The sequence below is a fragment of the Aptenodytes patagonicus genome, chromosome 17 (genome assembly GCF_965638725.1).
Source record: "Aptenodytes patagonicus chromosome 17, bAptPat1.pri.cur, whole genome shotgun sequence".
In the NCBI taxonomy this organism is placed as follows: Eukaryota; Metazoa; Chordata; class Aves; order Sphenisciformes; family Spheniscidae; genus Aptenodytes; species Aptenodytes patagonicus.
The window spans coordinates 11,587,850-11,608,607 of record NC_134965.1 but is presented as its reverse complement, the minus strand read 5'-3'; the positions used below and the strand labels follow the sequence as shown (position 1 = coordinate 11,608,607).

The 20,758-nt window shown below is 45.5% G+C and overlaps 1 protein-coding gene and 1 long non-coding RNA gene across 12 annotated transcripts in view; one reads left to right on the top strand and one right to left on the bottom strand.

Moving 5' to 3' along the window:
• The first annotated feature begins 87 nt into the window (after positions 1 to 87).
• ACACA (acetyl-CoA carboxylase alpha) overlaps positions 88 to 20,758 on the top strand; it is a 153,150-nt gene continuing 132,479 nt past the window's right edge. For 5 of the 11 annotated variants that reach the window (XM_076354487.1, XM_076354486.1, XM_076354484.1 and 2 more), the window contains exons 1-5: positions 88 to 213; positions 9,208 to 9,378; positions 9,548 to 9,678; positions 17,572 to 17,618; positions 19,585 to 19,837. In XM_076354487.1, coding sequence (XP_076210602.1) covers positions 19,611 to 19,837 — 227 coding nt within the window. In that variant the 5' untranslated portion in view covers positions 88 to 213; positions 9,208 to 9,378; positions 9,548 to 9,678; positions 17,572 to 17,618; positions 19,585 to 19,610. Of the gene's footprint in view, positions 214 to 9,207; positions 9,379 to 9,547; positions 9,679 to 11,885; positions 11,938 to 12,804; positions 12,853 to 17,571; positions 17,619 to 19,584; positions 19,838 to 20,758 lie in introns of those variants that run through there. The other 6 variants (XM_076354493.1, XM_076354492.1, XM_076354490.1 and 3 more) reach the window with 5 other exon arrangements.
• Positions 3,064 to 4,826, bottom strand: LOC143168371 (uncharacterized). The gene is made up of 3 exons (XR_012996678.1): positions 4,762 to 4,826; positions 4,051 to 4,190; positions 3,064 to 3,226 (listed from the first exon to the last, which is right to left on the bottom strand). It is a non-coding gene; the product is annotated as an uncharacterized LOC143168371 (long non-coding RNA).

The window sequence follows — 20,758 nt, the reverse complement described above, 5'->3', positions numbered from 1 at the left end:
GCGGGTGCGGCTGCGGCCGCTGGTGCTCGCTGTGGGGCTGCGGGTGCGTGGGGATCCCACGGGGCGGCCTCAGCGTCCGTCCACGGCGGCAGGGGAGTGCTCCCAAGCGCCAGCAGCTCTGCGTGACGTGCAGTGTGTCTCCATCGCCCGCCCGCCCCACAGCTGGCGCTGACGGGTGTCTGTTTATCCATCGCTTTGAGGCTGCACAGCGCGGTGCGTAATGAAGAGGCCCTGGCGGCCTCGGTTCTTCTTCTGATACGGCGCTGTGCTGCACTGCAGATACACCAGGGAGAAGTTTAAACTTCTTCCCTTATCAGTTAATAAATCAGCTTTCAGGTGGTTCCTGCCAATGGAATCATCTTTTCGGGTTCATCCTTGAAGTTTCTGAGGTAGTGCAGGCAAATCTTGGGTGACTTTCACTTGAGAAAGGGCTCTCCAGTCCCTTCCCTTCTGCCCGCAGGCACTATCCTGCCTACAGGATCTTCTCGTGGCTGTCTCCCATGTACGCTGTGGATGTCTTGTGAACTAGGTGCACACGTGGGCTTGGGCTTGTTGAGAACATCCAGTCAGAGGGATTTGAGTAGAGCTTAACGAGTCTTGCATTGCATAAAACCCTAAAGCTCGGGAATGGTTTATGCTTTTTTTTAAAATAGCAATTTGTTTTCATATTAGACGGTCTGCGCAGCCAACCTGGCACAGTGGCAATACACACCTCATAGTATCTCTTGTCACCTCTGCGGTAGCCTCGTACGCTGTATTGTGTTCCCCTGGGGACATGGTACTTGTTCAAAGCCTGGTGCAATTGTAATGGCAATGCTGACAAAATGTGGTTTAACACAGATATTAAGTAGATTCTCTGTATGTTTATGGTGCCCTGGTGCTGGCAAATGTAACTGGTATTTCATGGATTTCAAATACTTGCTTATACTTGGGGGCTGTTCTTGCAGTAAACTTGACCTGCCTGGAACACCTTGCATGGCCAGGGCTGGGTCTACCCCACATAGCTCAGTGACCCCATACCTCTTCCAACAAAAAACTCCTCTCATCACTGTTTCTGTGCAACATTTTTTATGCTGTTGTGAGATACTAATTTTGTGTGAAATTCTTCTTGTGCCCCTCAGAGCATGCATGATGTTGATTTAGATGAACAGGATCTGCATCACTGGGGGGAAGTGGTATGTTGTTTGCTGTGAGGCTCAAAGGCTGCTTCTATTCATTTATGCAGATTCCGAAGCATTGAATCCTTTGCATGGGAACTTGAGAGCTGTTCTCTGTAGCAGACAGATGTAGCCTTTGGCAGTTCATATCTGAGAGCTGAAGATTGCGTTAGATAGAAGTACATTGCAAATAGATCAGAGATTCATTTTGTATCAGCACATGAAAATGTGCGCCTACTCAGACCTAGGCAAAGGCTAAAGCTCAATAATTAATATCTGCGTTATTCCTGTTGAGGCTGGAGGAGAAGGTCTGGTATGCTGAGTTTGCTACATGTCTGTTCCTTGTCTGAACTATTTAACTGCAAGACTAAAAATACTGGAAATTATTTCCTTTTCCTTTTGCCCAGGCCCCAAATGTATGTGAAAAATGATGGGAAAATATTAAGAATTTGGGAGAGGCAGAGTTTGGAATGTCAACGAAATATTTATTGCTTATGCCAACAGGTTTTTCCTGTATCTGGGAATTAAAATAAGAATCTGGGTAGTTAATGGAAGGAATCAGCATATGGGTGTCTTCTCAGTGGTTGCTTTCTGCTGTTTCCAGTAAGTGGTGAGGGAAAGGTGATGCACCTTCACAGGTAAAAAGGGTGTTCTTCTGAGGCCTGCAGCTTTTCATGGGTAGGTTTCATGCATGACAATGATTTTGGATCTTTTCATGTAAGGGTCTTGCTATTATGCCTCTGCCTGGCAAGGAAAGAAAAAATATTCATGAGGAATGTTAAACAACCCTACTCCTAGAGTATTCCAGTGCTGCACTTTTCAGATCAGTAATTCAGTGGTGCGACATCTCCTGGCTGAATGGAACTAAAGAAGTTACGGCACGCCTCATGTCTCCTGGAGAGAGCAATGACATAAAAAGTCTTTTGCCTTAAGTCTGTTCAAATGGTTTTCAGCTTAGTAGAGGCCCAAAGGTGTCACCACCTGATGGCTGTTCAATGGCTTGTGTGAAATGGCTCTTAAGGGTCTCAGTTCAATTTCCGAACCTCTCACTATAGCACATTTCTCACTAGTTACACTCCAAGAAGATCTAAGTGGATAATTTGTAATGAATAATGTGCTCACATGCTGCCTTTTTCTACTCAGAAGTTTTAAGAAATGAGGTAATTTTCATTTGCTATTTGAAATTATTTGCTGATAATTTCTGCAAATTAAATGCTCTCAAGCGGTTCGTTCTGTATGTGTAATATCCAGAGGGCTTCTTGTGTGTCGGCAGGGCTAAGCTCTCCAGCCTCACTACAAGGCAGTCGTTAGAGCTGGGTGGCAGACAAGTAACTGGGTAAGCTGAAGTTGAGAAGTGGCTTGATCCCAAGTCACAGTGAGAGGTGGGAGTAGAGTATAACTGTTCAACCTCAGCAGTTCACTTAATGGGGTAGGAAGCACAAGATTAAATCGCTTCCTCGTGAAAAGGCACCTTAATATGTCAGGGTTATTTAATTTCTTGAGGGGGAAGGGATAGGTCTATCTTCAAGCAGTTATTGTTGCTTAGATGCACCTAAAACCAGGTTACCCTGTGAAGAGCAGAATGGATGAGCCCAGACCGCCCCATACCTCCTCCCCAGGCCGACAGTCCCAGCTTCCCTCCTGTCTCACTTAGCTCCCTCCTGTCTCCACTTGTGACCATGGGCATGATGGCATGTGCTGCGTGTGCTGTTTGCCCAGGAGGTACGCAAGGCTTGTCGGATGGCTGCCAGCCAGCATGGGGACAGCTGAGCCCACCCAGCTTCCCCCGGGGACAGATTTGGCTGTCTCCTTACTACCTAATCAGATCTTCACTTGGAAACTTGCTTGCATCGAGGCCTGCTATCCCTCGGTCAAATTTGGTTGACACTGACCAGTAGTACCTGGGGAAGGGAGGCTGAGGGTCAGACAAAAGCTTTCAGTGGCTTCTGTTCTGCGCCCTTCAGAAACGGGGTTAGAAGTGTTGCTGTTTGGTCATGCACTGGGACACAGGCTGCAGACAGGCTTCTTCTGCTGCTCCATATGCTGTTGATCCAGTCAGGGCACAAGCACTCGGGAAAGAAGCAAAAGCAGTTAGGGGTGTGTAGGGGGTGGTGGGGAATACCAACTGTTCAAAACAAAAAAAAGGCTATGTGTTTCTGGAGGGGCCATGGTGAATGCTACTGGATTTTTAGGCATCAAAGTAATACGGCTTTACAGAAGGAAGTTGGCATATCGTAGCCCCTGATGTCTTTTGTTCTCAGTATCTCCCTCTTGTATACATGCCCTCAACCAGCATGCTTAAATAGTTCATCCTGCAGCCTAGAAGACTAGAGAGGCTTACCTGTCCTTTGAAAGTCTTGCCTATTGTCTTCCACCCCTAAACTGTTCTTCCTCTGGCATCAGGAGTACCTCTCCCAGCTGGCCAGCAGCTGCCCGAGCACAAGGTTGTTCTGTGCTTCTTTCTGACAGAATTGCCTCACATTGACAGCAGTAATTTGGGGAGCAGGTGATTGCAACCAAAAATCAGACATGCCTCCCATAAACCAGTAGCTGGGTTGACAGGGAGCTAGTGAATTGCTCTGCTGCTAATTGCTGCTGAGAAGGAGGAACAAGGTTTCCTCTAGGAAGAGCAGTCTCCTGATATATCAAGAAGTTTGTGAGATGGTTGTGGTCATCATAGTACAGTGAATTCAGGAGGTCTGCAAATCTCAGACCATGTATTTTTCTTGTCTCACTGTACTGAGCACACAGCTTCTGTCCATATCTGTAAAGACAGTTCTCCCTTCCTGAAAACTTGGTAAACGTATTTCAACTCATCAGTCATTCTTACAAGGCTGTATTCTGGATGAGTGTGGGGGATTGAGATGAGAAACTATCATGTTCAAAAACTTACCAGGCAGGGAATTTCGTATATAACAAACACGATACAGGGTAGTGCGAAGGCTAACAGGATGCAAGCGATGAACACTTTAATGACGACACTTAGTTTTTGTCTGTTCAGCACATCTTTGTCATTTATGGATGGAATTCCCTCTAAAATGAGATAGAGAAGAGTATTTAAAATGTGTTTACAATTCTTTGACAGGTCAAAATTTTCTTCATTTTGGTTAGGTTGGGCTAAGTTAGGGGGACCACAGCAGAGGAACAATTCAGAGTCTCCTGTAGGCTTTCACAGGAAGCTGTAAATCTCTCTAGAATCTTGGAATCTTTTTACTTTAAAATATTTGAAATATCTTTTCGGTTCCTGCCTGGTCCCCAGGTGAATTTGGTGTGTAAGCCCAGTCACAGTAGAAAGCCTTGTAACTTCCCGATGAAGTCAGGTGAGGTTTTTAAGGGAAGCTAGGAGCCCTCATGGGGCACACTTAAAACATGGGTAACTTTTTGTGAAAGTCGCTGCTTAAATACTGTTTTCTCATCACAGCCATGGATTCACAAAACACCTGGGCCAATGCACTTATTGGTAGAGGCAATACTGCTATTCAAAGAAATCGCTGCTTGGGAGAACTTCGTCAAAGTCGTGTGTGTGAAAGCCAGTATCTTTTTCTATCCTTTACATCTACTGCTATACTACTTTTGTGACTCTGGAGGGAGAACTGGTACGTACTCTCTGAAGTCTGGTTTTCTTGGTGCACATGTGGGACAGTCAAACCCTCTGCAAAAACTTTCAGCTTGGGCAGCTTTGCTGTGATGACACAATTGGATATCCCTGCTAGAAACACTGGAAGTAAAAAGAAGTTTTAAAACCAGATGTTTGTATGTGTTTAAACTGAAGAACCAGAAGCAGTTGAAGGCTAGAATTACTTGCACGCTGACGCAGTTGGCAAGAGGTGGCAGCGTACCTGGCAATTGGCAGTAAAGTACTAGAGACAGTTAGTTTTCTTGCTTGTGTGCAATTCCCAACGTACAGAATTTTCTACATGTATTAATATTGGAAATTATATTTGCCAAAACCTCCTGGCCCTCCCAAAAGAAGGAAAAACACCACCATGGAATTGTTCCAAAACCTGAAGCTTTCAGTAGTGTTAATTCTGGATCATTACTTTCTCCTAGTTCTTCTTTTTTTTTTTTTTTTAATAGGTACAAATAGTCTTTTTTAGTAACTGCTAAGGTATCAGCTATATGAAACTGAAGACTGCCGTCCTCTGACATACCTAAGCATATATTTGCTACATTTAACTTTTTACCTTTTTCTCTAAGAATAAATTTTCTCTGAAACTTTTTTCTGTGGCGTGTTAGTAAAACACAGGTGTGGCTGATAGCAGGCTTCCTGTCTGCACTGGTGACGACTTTCAGGCTCTGCAGGGTACGTTTCTCTACTGTCTGGTTTGCCAAATCTCCATGCATCTTCTCCAAATACAGCAGATGCACTTGCACGGGGCTTTGAAGACTAAAGCATTCCAGAGTAATGACTTTTTGGATTCTGCTTAACTTCCCCTTGGTTGCTGCTATCCCAGGGGCTGGAAAAGGATAAGAAACATTAGAAATGGCTTCTCTTAAATTATTTGTAGTTCTTCTTGCAAAAGGCTCAGGCCAGCAGAGTTAGCTGTGAGGGACGTACTGCTGTAAAGGAACTTCAGAGACGGCTCGCTGTTAGTGTTACAATGAGGAAAATTCAAGCAAGTTCCCTGTGTGTAATCCCTTTGGTGGTTCTTTTTTGTCGGACTAGCTTTATTCTTAATGCTCAAGCACAGTAAGCTGTTACACTCCGGAGGACAACATTCACACCGTCTAACTTCATAACAACGTAACTACCTATGGGCAACTCCCTGAATAGTCAACAGACAGACCCCTCTGTTTGGGGTCCCTGTTGCCCTTGGGGACTCAAAAGGCTGTGTAGGAGCCGAGGCCCTTATTAGAGGTGCTCGGATGCCGAAATCTGAAAGTTTCAGATTTTATGCATAATTACTGATGGCAAGTGACACCAACCCATCAAAGGTTACTATAATGGTCTCTTTGGTTTTTAGCAAAACAGAGCTAAAATTTTGCATGCCCTCTTGCATCCTTTTTGGGCAGGTGGCTGAGGAATAGCTGAGACAGCTGAAAATGTGAACCAAACCATTAAGAGCCCTGACAGCTTTCCTCTTCCATTCACTCCTTACCTTGCAGGAAGATGTTCAGGCTTCTTATGCTGCCAGATATTTCTGAGGCATTTTCCACATGACATTTGTAGTCCCTGGGGTCTGAGGGAATGGAGTGAAGGATGAACCACTTTTAATTCCAATGCACAGTTAAGTCAGTACTACCCTCTTTTAGTAACTAATTTCAAATGTCAACGTTCTGCTGACAGCAAAGGTGCAAAAGTTTGAGGTGAGGGCGTATGGATTAAAGACTTAGTTCAGCATATGGTAGAGGAGAGAAAGTTAACATACATTTATTCCTAATATTACATAAGTTAGTTTCTTACAAAATCCTTAGTTTTATTCAGGTAGAACTTGCAAGGATGTGAACAACTCACCTTTTCTGCTGAGATTGTTGTGCGCAAACACTAAGCCAAATATTAATATTGTGAGCATAATTACATCTTCTCTTGATAATCTCGAAGCCCGTTTTATCTTTACTGCTTCCTTTGAGTAATGTTGTAAAGGTGTTTAAGCAGATACCGAGCTGATTAGTAGAGATCCCCAAATAGCTCTGTAGTCATATATTCCTGTTCAAAACTCCTGCACCTTTAACCTGGTCGACATATGGAGGGTTTAAAGTTAGAGCCTTAATTCACTGTAGATTGTACTAATTTCTAGTTTTGATCCAGTCAGGAGAGATGTGGTATTTGTTAAAAAATGGACCTGAAAAAAAAATCTTACCTGTCGGTCAAATCTCCTTTCAATAGGTATGTCGCAAATTAACCCTGGTCCTGAACACGAGTCCCAGAGTTAAGCACTGAAACGGGTGAAACAGGTAGACGCGGCGTCTCGTGGGAGAGGGGTCTGGGCCACGCCGGGGTCCTGGTGTGGTCTGGGGGCCGCTGGTTGCCATGGGGCCGAGCTCCTTCTAGAATGGGGCCCCACGGCAGCCGCCCCATTGCTGGGGGGCAAACAGAACCCTTTCCTAAAGCCTTCTCCCTCAAAGAGAGGGTCCTCAGCAACCTCCGGGGAGCTGCGGGGGCGTTTGAGCCTGCCCAGACCCTGAACACCCGCAGGCCAAGGGCGAGCCTTGGTGCACAAGCGTGGCTAAATACGCCAAGCCGCTCGGGTGAAGTAAAACCAGCACCATGCAATCCCTCAGCCGGCATCGCCTGCCCTCACAGGCCTTTTGTAAAGACGAGCCTTCCCACTTGCCTAGGGCAGCTCCAAACGGGGGCAAGGACAGTGCTGCAAAGGGTCACAAGCGCTGGCAGGGATTTCTGCCGGAGCTCTGGCATGGGGAGAAGTGATGCCAAGCAGGCTGGTCCCAGGCCATTTCGGGCTTTTTAGATTATTGATAAAGCCTAAAATCACTTAGGAAATGAAGGTAGCCTGTGATTACCTGCTGGCCCTGGTGCAGGTTTGCTCCCAGGAGCTAGGAGGGAGCCCAGGCTGAGCCCCGCGTGCCGCTGGGTGAAATGCAATAGCTCTTGGGGGCAGCTGTGACCAGCAAATTCAGAGACAATACATAAAGGCAGCACCCAGAAATAAGCGGGAAAATTATCAGGCTACTGTCTGCAGCTTTAATCAAAAAGTCCTGGTGAGATTTCTTTAGGCTTCTTGGGTGTTTTTGGAGAATTGGCATTTTCTGTATTAGACACAAGGTGGCGATGAAAATCACTTTTTCCTCCAAAGCCTCTGGCTTTTAAATGCTGAATAACCACAGGTTTATGTCCCCGATCACAGAACGAAGGATAGAATATTGTTGTTCAATCTAAAATAACCCCTGACATTCCAAATGACTGATACTCTAGAGGCTCAAGAAAACGTTTCCATAAGCATTGATAATGCCAGAAGACGTTTAAGTTTAAAAAGAGAGCAAATGGAGTGGGAAGGGCTTGGCATGTCAATATTTATTTTGCATGCCTATTTTGTTTAGATATTCATGGTGGGATGGATTTTAGTATAAATATTTAATATTTACAATCTATCAGGTGGTATAAAAAAACAGATTCTCATTGCAATTGCCTCTTCTGCAGGTATGGAGACTGTGGTTTTTATTTTAGTGTATTCAGCTGCTTTAGTTCAATGATTTTTTTCAATTAAAATTGAAAAGCCAATAGTAGAATTAAAAAAACCCAACCCTATGGTAAAGGTGTGAAAAGATAAGATAGTTCTAGAATCTGAAATAGCATGGCTAGTGTGAGATAACATTTGATCTGCTCCATACCTAGGAGGGCTTCCTGATAAACTGGCCCTCGTATTTATGATTAAGTATTTTTCTGAAGTGCTGTGTTTGTTCATAAATGACATCCAGTTACCATAAACTGCAACTTGACGCCAACCATAAAGAATGAATGTCGAATAAGGATACCATTCACCATTTTCCAATTAAAAAAAATAAGAATGTGAATCTTCCTGAGAAGTATAGAACACCACACAATCCCCCCCCCCCCCAGTGTAGTACAAAGAATATGTAGCTGCAAATCAACACATTTAAATGTTTATCCAGTTGAATGAATCTTTTATTTTGGAAATGGTATATTAATGCAAAATAAAATAAAAATGTTCACTCACGTTTCTCTGCTTGTGAAATGCAGTGCACAGATCTCCAAGGGAGACCTGTTAGGATCCTTTATAGAGGAGGATTTCATCATCTTGTCAATAAGTGTGTTCTCACGCAGCTGATCAGAAACGTCTTATCCAAACTTTCTTTTTTAAAGAAAGTTTGGAGAAGACACTTCCCTTCTGTATCCTTTTTTTAAGCTGTATTTCCATACTTAATGATTTCTATGCAACTTTCTCAAGATAGAAATCATTAGGAATCCAAAATTCCTCAGCCTGTAAATAAAAATTCAAAAATACTGGAAAGAGAAATAGATTATAAATAATTTCAAACAACTAAATGTTCATTTTTAATGCAGTTATTCAATACCATTACTAAATGTTCACCATTCCATCTACAGTGCTCAGTTTTGCTTTCTGTTTAGTTCTGCTGCTGCTCTTCCTGGGCTGGGAATGCCGAGACAAGCCTGACTTTGCAGTTTTACAAGACGATTTAGGGCGCTTCCTGAAGCTGTAAGAAAACTTGGGACCAATAACAGCACATCTTGTGGAGTGAGTTAGCGATGGCAGCTAACCTGCTAGCTGGAGAGAATGAGGTATTTTGTTAGTGATTATCCTTGAAAACAGGCAGATATTGTCAGTGTTGCGAGGATTAACATTTAAATTCTGATGTTTAAAATCTTCTGTAACATTTTCTAAATAGCTAAAATATGATTTTGCTTTAAAAAAGCCGTCTGACCTTTCTCTCTTTTACTTGCCTGCCAGGATGTGAGTTGTGCCAGGATGGATGGCGTCACTAACCCCCCTAACCTAGAATAATCTTTCCTGTGTTTGCACTGGTGATGTTATCAGAGCCTGGAAAAGAGACGTGGAACCCTAACCTGGCGTCATAAAAGGTAGTAACATTTCCCTTGTATTTTTTTTGAAATTATTTACTTGCATCATTAAGGCTACACTTGCTTTTTTGAGAAAATGTGTGTGTGGCGGGGCGGGGTTGCACGTGTAAACAGTGCATGCACTCCTAAGCCATGCAAGAGTGTACTGTGTCCAGTTTCTGAACGAAATGGAAAAAGGCCATGCACTTAACCACCCCCCTCCCCCCCAAGCAGAAATGGGGTTACCGTTCAAAATCTGATAAAACTACTGGAAAGTACTTTGTGAAACAGTATGTTTGCATTAAAACACACATTATTGCTGCCCACGGTTTGAAGCCTGAACACGTTTTTAACCAGTGCTTTGTAACTACTTCAGTCTAGAACTGAGGGAAATTTTGAACCCATTTCTGCTCCTATGTAAATCAGCAAAATTCACCAGGTGTCCTAAATGTGGGATTTGATTCAGCATGGCCAGTAATAATTGCTGGGTATTCCTTACCCTGCAGTGTATTCCGCATCAGTTACTGTAATTCCTCCCAAATTGCCTTTCCTTGTAAAAAGTGTTCTGCCAACACTTGTTGACAATGAAGTGGGATTTTCTTGCTGGCTTCAGTGGGTAAGAGCAGGTGTGAAAGATATAAAGCCCAAAGCTTTTATTTGCTTGTGTAAAATTCACATAGTGGAGTATTTTGGGATCTGTTCTGTGCTGTATGCGTATAGGCTATTAACAGCTGTCCTTCTGTACGATGTGCCCTAGGATCCATCTGTGAAAAAGCCCAACCGTTAATGTTGTAACAGTAAGTGAAATGCTGCTTTAAGGCCATCAAAGCTGAGGGTGGCCCAGGGATATTATTACTGTTTAACTTCAAAAGCGCCTTCCAAATCCATGCTTTATTTTTAAGGTTAATGTATTTCATTTGCTGTTTTCACAAATTTGCCCTTTGAACGGGAGAGTTGCTACAGGATTTAATTATCTGTAGCAATCGCTCCTCCAGCAGTATTTGAATAGTATTTATTAACTGAGTGGATGAAATGGGCAGGGCAGACAAGCAGCACGCAGGTTTTAGCATGACCAGAGTGCTCACAACACTAGGCAGGATGAACTACCGCACCTGTCGTAATCTCCGATTTTGTAAGTTCAGTATATAGTTAATTATCAGTGATTTAGGGCACAATCCCTCAGCGTGCCAAGCACTACCCCTCACTTTGTGTGAGCTGGGATTTAGTACTGTGTATGATTAGCCTAACATTGACTAGCCTTCTCTCTTAGCGCCTTCATACAAGTATTTAAACGGAGGAAGATTCTTTACGTAAAAGACATTATCTACAGAGATATAAATAAAAATGTCCATGCCCTGAACAATTTTCCAGATTTAGTCCTGATGGAGGTGAGAACATGGTCTGTTCCCCCTAATAACATTATTAACCACAAAGCTACAAAGCCCCAGATAAGATTTTCCAGATGTGCAATACTTGCCTGCAGTAGGCACACATGCCAACACGTGCTCCCAAGTCAGTGTACCGTTTCCCGGTAGAGCACAGTCTCACATCCCTGGTAACCATTGGCTCAGTCTTGAAACACATTTTGAAAAGAAATTGCCTGGAGTTTTAAACTGTCGTCTGTGGCTGAGGAAATTCACTGTTCTGTTCTCACTCCCGCTGCTGCACTGAAGTTTCTGTGAGCCTGAGACAGCTGTCCCAGGGCAGTCCCCAGAGCCAGGACGAGCTCTCTCAGGAGTATCCTCTCAAACCTGGCATCGCCCTTTATTCGAAGTGCAGGAATAAAGAACCCAGTGCACATATAAATTATACAACAAAACCCTGTTTCCCCCAGGAAGGAGAGGAAGGTCCAGTGACGTACGGGTGTTGGCTCTGTCCCTCTGAGCACTGCCGGAAGGTGCTCACGGTGACGAGCCCTGCCTGAACACAGTTCGAATAGACCCCAAAACTCTCTGCGCAGGTACTTATGCTTTTATACCTCCCTGGCACCACTGCCACTCCCAGTGGGGAGAGGATCTGCCTACACAGGTGACCAGATCCAGCAGCATTAGGAATTAAACTTGCATTGCTTATTCGATTTAAATTTCAGCAACCCTATAATGCAGCAGTCTTTAAACAAAACTGAAAGCAAGCGGAAGGGGCAACTCTTTAAGCCATCGTTCATCTACAGAACAAGCGGCTAAAGGTCAAAGAACAAGTAGGGAACGCTCTGGCAGTGCCTGGCCCGCTTTGCCGTGTCCCGGCCACGCGTCGTCTGCTCCGTGCCCCGGGAGGGGACAGGTCAGTGCTCCCGCTCCACGCGGTGCTCTCACGCACAGGGCGCCGGGCCTGGTGCGTCGCGTTGCAGGGACGGGGTCGCTCCTGCCGCGGGGCCGCCGTGGGCGAGGGTCTCGCTGGGTGGGGGTCCTGCTGCTGCGCCAGGCCCTGCTGCGGGCTGGCGTCCAGCCTCACGGGCCTGGCCGTGTGCGCCAGGCCCAGCGGCGTGGGGCCGGCCCGTTGTACGCACCAGGCCCCGCTGCCTGTACCGGGCCCCCGCGTGGGCCAGGCCCTACTGCAGGTTGGGTCCCGTGACCGGCCCCGCTGCGTGTCGGTCCTGCAGCCCCCACCGTGCAGTTTTTCTCCCAAATACAGCGATTTCGGGACGGGAAGGTCTGCGGGGGCCCTCGGGGGCAGGCAGCGGGCGAGGCCCGGCGGCTCCTGGCACGGCCCGCCCGCCCGCGGCCGCCGCGGCCCGGAGGGGTTAGGGGGGCGCGGGGGGGCCGCGCCAACAGGGGCCGGGGGGAGTGTGAGCGCGCGTGTGTGTCTGTGTGTGAGAGCAAGCCCAGCCAGCAGCGCCTCCCCCGCGCGGGCAGCCAGTGGGCGCGCCGAGCCGGCGGCTCAGGCCATAGGCATCTCCTCATTGGCCACGCCCCGGGCGCTCTGCCTGATTGGTCACGCCCCCCGCTGTGTTCCCCCCGAGAGCCAATGGGAGCGGCGCGGGGCCGGGGGCGGGAGGGGCGGGGTTAGAGGTGCCTGACCTGAGGTACCCTCTCGCATCACACCACCGCGGCGGCGGGGCCGGCGCGGGGGGCGGGGCCGGGCGCGGGGGGCGGGGCCGGGCGGTGAATGGGGGGGCCGCGCCGCGCCCCCGCCAGCTCCGCCGCCCAGCGCCAGGCCGGGGGCCCGCCGCGCCTCCGCAGCACCCGGCACCCTGAGGTGAGCGCCCCGCCCCGCCGGGCCCGCCGCGGGGCCCGGGAGCCCGCGCGATGGGGGCCGCCGCGCTGGAGGGCCGGAGGGGCGCGCGTGGGTCGGGGCCGGCAGCCCGCGGAGCCGGGGCCCGGGGGAGCGCGGGCCGCGCCGCGCCGGAGGGAGGCGGCGGAGCGCCGCCGGCTTTGTCGGCGCCGAGCGGGGCGGGCGCGGTGCTCGTGGGCTGCGGGCGGACCCGGGTCCGCCTTCGGCTCGAGAGCGGCCCGAGGCGGTCCCGTTTCGCGCGCGGAGGGCGGGAAGGGGGTTTCCAGCCGCGGGGACGCGGCGCGGGCGGCCGCCCGGCGCGGAGCCGCTCCTGCCGACCGGAAGAGCCGGCCGGTTTCCCGCCGGTGCCTCGCTGCTGCCCGCGCCGGAGCGCGGTCTGGTCTGGGCCGGCCCCGCCGCTGCGGATCCGCCGCGCGGCGAGTCGTGCCGCGCCAGGGGCGTGTGGTTCCCGTGTGCTGCTCTTCGACCGCTCGTGTGGCCCTGCCGGGTGTGTCCCGTCCCCCTCCCCCCCCCCCCGCCCCGCGCACCTCCCGCCTGCCTCCGCGGACCTGCTGGTTGCGCCGGCTGCCGCTCCAGCGCGGAACAACAAGTTGGTTGTGGCTTTGCCTCCTGCGAGCCAGCTAATTCACAAAAAAATAAAACCGAGTGCGTTGGAGCCACCGAATCGGCGTAGGACTAAGAGCGTGAGGCGCTCGCTTTGCCAGCTTAGGCATCCCTCTTCTTTATTGTCATCCTTCTTCCATCGCTGACGGGATTGGGAGGTCTTGAGGGAAGAGTTTGGGGCCTGGTTTTTCAGAGGGGCTGAAAGGAGCCCCTGGGAATGCCTTCTGAAGGTGCTGCGGGGTTCTCAAAAATAATAAAGTTGTAAAAGCAGATTTGCAGAGCAAACCGAATTATTATTCTCGCCTCTCCTTTCGTGGTGGTGTCTCTTAAATTTTCCTGAGAAAGTTTTAAATTGAAATACACCACGTTAAAAAATAATCCAAAGTATAACTGTAGTCTGGTCCAATTTAGCAGGCTGTAAATAGTCAGCAAACCATTTAAGTTATGCCTAATTCTCTCAAAGATAATGGGATTTAGACAGTGTCTTGAGTGTTTTCGCAAACTGGGATAGCTGTAAATATAGGCTCTGTTTTTGTCTTTATGTTCTTTTTGGAAGTGAGACAGACATGTTTTACCTGAGCAGACCTAGGAAGCATGTATTCCACTTGTACGTTTAGCTTTACGTCTCCAATGTTGATACAGTAAATCTGAAAACTAACTAGAACTTCTAACCTGTGGACATACGGTTTGTGAAGTACCTTTCAGTACAGAAGAAGCAAAAGAACTTCGTAGGGTGTTTGATATTTGCCGAGAACATTTTAGGGTAGGAAGTTAAGCAATGCCCAATTATTAACCGGGAGGCATGGCTCAGGTGGAGCAGGGTTTGAGTAGCGGCCCACCGGTTGCGTAGAGATACAGGCTGGCGAAGTCTTGAGACCGAGCGAGTCTTAAAATGCGTCGGCAGGTGGCCTGATAGAAGAACGCAGGCGAGCAGCTCTGCAGGTAAACGGTTTGATGCTTGGTGGCCTGTCTTGGCGCAAAAATCATCTCTTTGCCCTCTCCTGGTCTGGAAGCTCACTGTCAGTCCTGGTGTAGGTGAGCATGTCACTGATTTAGTGTGTTCAGTAAAAGAGATTAAGTAGTCAACTTGTTACACGTATACCATCTATTTTTACTTTGTTTTTTCCTTTTTTGTTCCTTTGTTTTCTGTTACCCGTGTTTATTCAGTTAGGGTGGTGAACGTACACCTCTATTTCATTGTTTTAAAATTATTTGTGTTGATTAGCGATACCACAGATCCCTGGGCTTTAAAGAGGAGACCTTTAAATAAAACTCTTCTTGTTAATTTCCTTTTTATGTGACTTATCAATATCGTAGAGGTGCTATTCTGAGTCTTTGAAAGAACCTACAACTCATTTTCACTGAAATAATAATGTTCTTTTCAGTAGTGTAATTATCTTCAGAATGGGGTGGTTTGAAAAAACTAGAAACAATTTCCAACTGACATTATGTGAGTTTCATGCCTAGGTGTATTTTACAATAATAAAAATGATCTTAAAGTTACAAAAACTTCTAAAGTCTAATATTTTTACATGTGCGTTTCACTGGCAAGCCAAAAATTTTACTAATGATAGTAGTAGAGCTGTGGAGAAGTGAATTGGGTTTTGTTTCACCTCAGGCAAAACTAGATACGTTACTTTTTGAATTTGGATTGCAGAATTTTCATTGCTTGTAGTGTGAACACAATTTGCATCTTAAATAACTTATTAACTGCAGAGGTGGGGAGTTAGGAAAATGCTGTGTATCTTCAGACCTCTAATGTGAGCTGATTTCTTCAGGAGGAGGGAGGACAGCGTGGCTCAGGTTCTGTTAAGATTCAACTGTGATTTAACACGTTTGTGTAACTGAACATGCTCGGAGTGTGTGATGTTACCTGTTCTTAAATCTTTGCAGGATCAAATTCTCAATCTGCATCCTTCTGTAACTTAGGTTTTTTTTCAGCAAAAAGTTGTCTCTCTGCAAAAGTTAACTTGTTTGACAGGCTATTGACGCCTGCAAAAATAAGTGTAGGGGCTGCATACAGTTGAGGAGCCAGACAATTTTGTTTTTTCGGGTCTAGTTCAACATTATTAAAACTAAACAGTACATCTGTTAAGGTTAGTGGTACATGAACGTTGTCTCGGTGGTCAGCTGGATGCTGTGTTAGAAGCTATAGTGAATACAGTGTGCAGAGGTTTGCTGAGACTTGCGCATCCTGTTTGCAGCATTGAAAGCGAAAGGCTTCTGTGGGGAGATCTCTGAGAAAGTCTGCATTTCATTTGGCCCCAGACGATGCTGAAATTAATTTAAATATGAATAACGAATTTGAGCATACTGAGAACAAGCTGAGCTTATGTCTAATTCAATGCAATGTTGAGTTACCAGTTGATTGCAAAACTTTAGCGGAACTCATGACTTTGGGACTGGACTACAAGGGGTTGGAAGTGCATTGGTAAATGCACTTGAATGGGGCTTCATGGGTAACTAACTGCTTTTGAACCGAGTTGTACAAACGATGTTTGAGTCAAGTTGTTTGAGCGTGGCATTGGGGATCAGGAGCCTTGGCATTGGTTTGATGCTTTCTCATGGAGTATTTGAGTGAAACGCTTCACTGCCTGTTCCTCTGTTTCCTTCTCTGCTTAGGAAAAAAAAAAAAGCCTTGAAACTTGCTTATTAACTATAAGTTCTTAAGTTTTTCTTTGTTAAGAAAGGGTTGAAGTTAGTTTGGCTGTATCCCAGATTCTTCAGCGCTGGTAATTGTACCAACAGTAAATCCATCTGGATGAAATTCTGTAGGAGTGATCTGATGCCAGGATAAATATAAACGTAAATATTATCTTCATGTTTACATGCACAAACAAAATTTGATTAAATTTGTGCTATCATCTGAGCTATAAGTCCTGCCCAAGCACCTCAGTTAAAGAAATCTTCTTGTATGGTTTAGTTTCTGCACGTCACAGATAGGTATGCAGACTTTACAGTCATGCTTCCCCTTCTTCTCCATCTCTACCCTCAAAAAGGCGGATCGACTCACCCTTTTAATGCCTATGTTGGACAGATATTTGTGGCTTTTCAGTCATAAAATGGTTAAGTACGTCTCTCTCTAAAATGAACTGCCCGTGGCCCCAGTGAAACTGGAGTTTGTGGGAGTAGTGATGTCAACATAGGGTTTGATCTAAATAATTCAGTCAAGTACATTGATGGTAAAAGTGCATAAGCCAGTTGGATCAGTTTTTAATTCTCAGTTACCGATGAAAAGAAAGAGCATAGTGTTTAAGGATTGCACTGTCTATAAATTCCTTGTCTGTGCTCTAATTAAAACTATGATCGTGTCCTATTTGTGGTCCAGTTTTGCTTGTGTACTGGATGGAAGCTGTCATGTTCATATCAAACCAATTATGCTGCATCCCTGTACTTGGTATAACATGGCTATAATTAGCAGGACTGATGAGGTTTTCCCACCGGTTTGGGATATCAATGCGGCGTGAGAGTTAAGGGTATCAAACCAGTCCTTTCTGCATAGTGAAGTACCTGTTGGGAGAACGAGGCCCTGAGATAAATGTCCCCTTGTCTTGTCCTTGTCTGTATTGCTGTATCACAGTGTGTTTCACAGGTAAACTATTGGTTTTTTCATGTAAAAATATGGTATGTCAGCTGTGTCTTCTAGCCACCAGTTTTTCACGAGATTTCTAGTTATCATTGGGATTTACTCTTGACCATCAAATTCAGCTGAAATTGGCCAGCAGATTCAGAAGTTGACAGAGGAAAAAAAATTGACATAAGTAGATAGCACTGGCACAAAGCGTAGTTTCTTTTAGAAACAGAACTAAAATATATGTGGGGTGATCAGGTGTGTGCTAGCACATTGCTCAGAAGTTGCCAGAACACTGGACTAGCAGGAGGTGCCGTGGCTTGACTTGGACATCGCAGGTTCAGTTCCTGGTTTACTCTTGTGACCTGGAGCAAGCGATCTAATCTGTTTTGTGTGTTTCTTTTTTTTCCCCACAACAGTTTTGTGTTCACTGATTCCTAGTCGGGAAAACAAACACAGAGTATTCTTCATAACAATTATATTTACTTGTTAATTCTTTTCTTTTGCAGTTCATTTTGGAAGTGGATAACTGCTCAGATTGCAAGAATAACAAGAGGTTAGTGCATAAGCAGTCCTAATTTTATAATGATGTGATTTCCAGCTGTGTGTACTTGTCATATAAGTGCATCGAAGTCAGGCAGAGCAGGGTGTATCAAATGTTTTTTACCCATCCCACCTGTCTTTGTGCTGTGAGATGCTCCTTTGTTTTCTCTATCTGTCATGTTCTTTCTTTCTCAGTTGAAATTTTTTTTTTTTTTAATTTTGAAGAAAATACATTCATTCCCTGTTGGAACAACACTTAATTTTGATACTCAATTCCCCGTATTAAGGGATTCTTCTCTATGTAATGATTTTTTTAATGGAAAACGGAGACTTGAACTTTTATATTTTCCTCTGACAATTGTAAATCATGCCACTAAGTTTCAGTATATTACCATAAAGTAGGTACTATCCCCTTATTGACACGGATGACCTGAGACCAAGAGTTTTAAGTCAGGGTGAAGTTACAGAAGATGGCTGAGCCAGTCTGACAGCTCACTGCTGCCAAAGAGGGGAAGTTTCGCTTCTGTCCACATCGTTACTTACCAGTGTCTTCCCATCCGCTCCCTTTGCTGCTCCAATTCCACTTGCTAACCTCGCAGGAAGTTCTCTTGTTTTGTTGGTTACAGTTCTGATGATTTTGTTGAACCAGATCAGAAGGTGGTCTGGAAAGCACCAGAGCTGGTGGGGAGTAGGCAGTGTGAACACATAGCTGGGGCAGAGAAGGGAAGAGGTGGGTATGAATGGAGTGAGACCTTTCACTTTGACAGTGGTGGGTCGTTAGATTTGTTAAAGTCATCCTGGTGGTGACTTCTCCTCAGACTTGAACGAGCTTTGAAGATTGAAGTCTTCCTAAAGCTTGATCTTTTGAGGTTAAGGATAAAGCAGATGGCACAACAGTATGTGGAAGAAGTTTAAAAATAATTGCTGCTTGTGTTATACCTGTTATATGCATAGAGAACTCTTTAGAGAATTGTTTTTTATAAGATATTCAGTTAATCCTGTAGTTGTTCCAGAATCTGTGGATGCTTCTCTAAGTGAAAACCTCAAAATTACTCACTTTGCGTCAGGAACTTTTCATGCCATTAAGCCCAAAGGTAGCAATTCTGGCTTGAGTTCTTGGCATGGGAAGCTGAGATGATATTTTGGGGAGGCAAACTATATGTTCAGCCCGTTCTTTTTCTCTTGTCCAAGTGTCTGCTGTTGACCACAGTTGGAGGTGGGCTCGTGTGCTGAACACTTCTTAGGTTTTGCCTAGCCCCACCTGGCTGGCAGGCTGCTGGCCATTACACTGGATCTGCTTCCCAGAGTTTGGTAGATCAGCTCAGATTCCTAAAAGAATCCTAAGAAACATGAGGTTTTCTGAAAGAATGTAAGAGATAATGTGTCTTGCACCTGGCAAGGCCTGGGAAAAGGACATTTTTGACCAATAAAATCCATCATTTGAATAGCAGTAAATGATGCTATGTGCAGTACCTAGCACAATGAGTCCCAGTGTTGAAATACAAATTTTTAATCACAGAATGGCTGAGGTTGGAAGGGCCTCTGGAGATCATCTAGTCCAACCCCCTGCTTAAGCAGGGTCAGCTAGAACAGGTTGCCCAGGACAACCAGTCAGGTTTTAAATATCACCAATAACTAACTAACCAAAGAAGAGTCGTAGAACAAAAATTTTGGATTTCTAGTCATGTATTTGTATGTGATTTTTTTTTTTCCTTTTAAGTGACTACTGCAGCTTTGTCTAAACTAGCAGGTTCTGCAACAGATCAGAATGACCAGCTGCTTTGACCTCATAGTCCTTGTGCAAACAGAAGAGTCAATGATTGTAGCAGAAGTAACTGTTCTTGATCCTGGACTCCTATCTGGGTTCAGCTATGGTGTTTTAACATGGCGTTTCCTATCAGAAGTGAACCTTGCTTTGTCCTCTTCATTGTTCTGCAATAGCAAGTTTTGGGTTTTTTGCTTTCTTTTGCCCCTTACAGTGCTGAGAGCCCAGTTTGTAGGAGCCATGGAAGAGTCTTCCCAACCCACTAAACCCCTGGAGGTGAACGCTCACTCTCGCTTTATTATTGGCTCTGTGTCAGAGGATAACTCAGAAGATGAGACAAGCTCCTTGGTGAAACTTGATCTGCTAGAGGAGAAAGAGAGGTCTTTGTCGCCTGTATCTGTCTGCTCGGATTCCCTTTCAGATCTAGGACTTTCTAATGCTCAAGATGGCCTGGCAAGCCATATGAGGTACGGATAAAATAGTACTCATTCAGTCTTCAGTCTTTCTACCCCATCCATTCCAAAGATAATCCAAAGATTCAACTTTATATCCAGGTTTGGCTTCAAATGTTTTTGTTGTGCCAAGACAGCTTCTGGCATTTTGTTTCAAAATGACCTCTTGCATGTTTATCTGTATCAAACTCGTATTTGCCATTGGTTTTAATGAACTATCTGTGCCTAAATTCCTTAAGCACTGTTCAGACATCTCAGCTGTTGAGTGTTACGGTGGGCTTGCTTATACTGTCTGTCTCTTGCCCCGGCTTTCAGAAAATTGAAATGTGTTGACTGAGATCTTTAAAGTTTTCACTTGTATATGTCTTTTAGATGGGCCGTGTTTGTTGAGAACAAGGATGTTATTTGCTTATTTTGTCTTTGTATGGGATTTGATGCTTTATATGTAGCCAAAGAATTGGCAGGACCCCTGGGTAAGATTGATGACTCCATATCGCTTGGAATGTTTTTTGTTTTGGATAGAGAAAATTTTGTTGATGGTTAAAGAAAAGATTGGTATTAATATTAATTGGTGTTAATATTTCCTTGTCAAAAGGCCCCTTTATTTTTACGGTGTTGCTGATTTGCATACCACTAGTGGGATGTGCCCATTGGGATTTTCTCTGTTATAGGCTAGGTATCTTGTATTTCTCAGTGTGTGTGCAGATGACAGTTTCTCGGTGTCTGATCAGTCTTGCTTCACTCTTCCATGTCCCCTTCTTTTGTTTCCCATATACTAAGGAAGTCTGGTGCCCAGACCTGTACGCAGTACTGTACCTGAGGCTTTGTCGGTAGAGCAGCGTGGGTAGAGTGAGGAGGTATTGTACCGGGGGAGCAGCAGTCCATGAACAATCACCACACTGGACATGGGTAAAGTTATACTAGGTGTAGTAATTG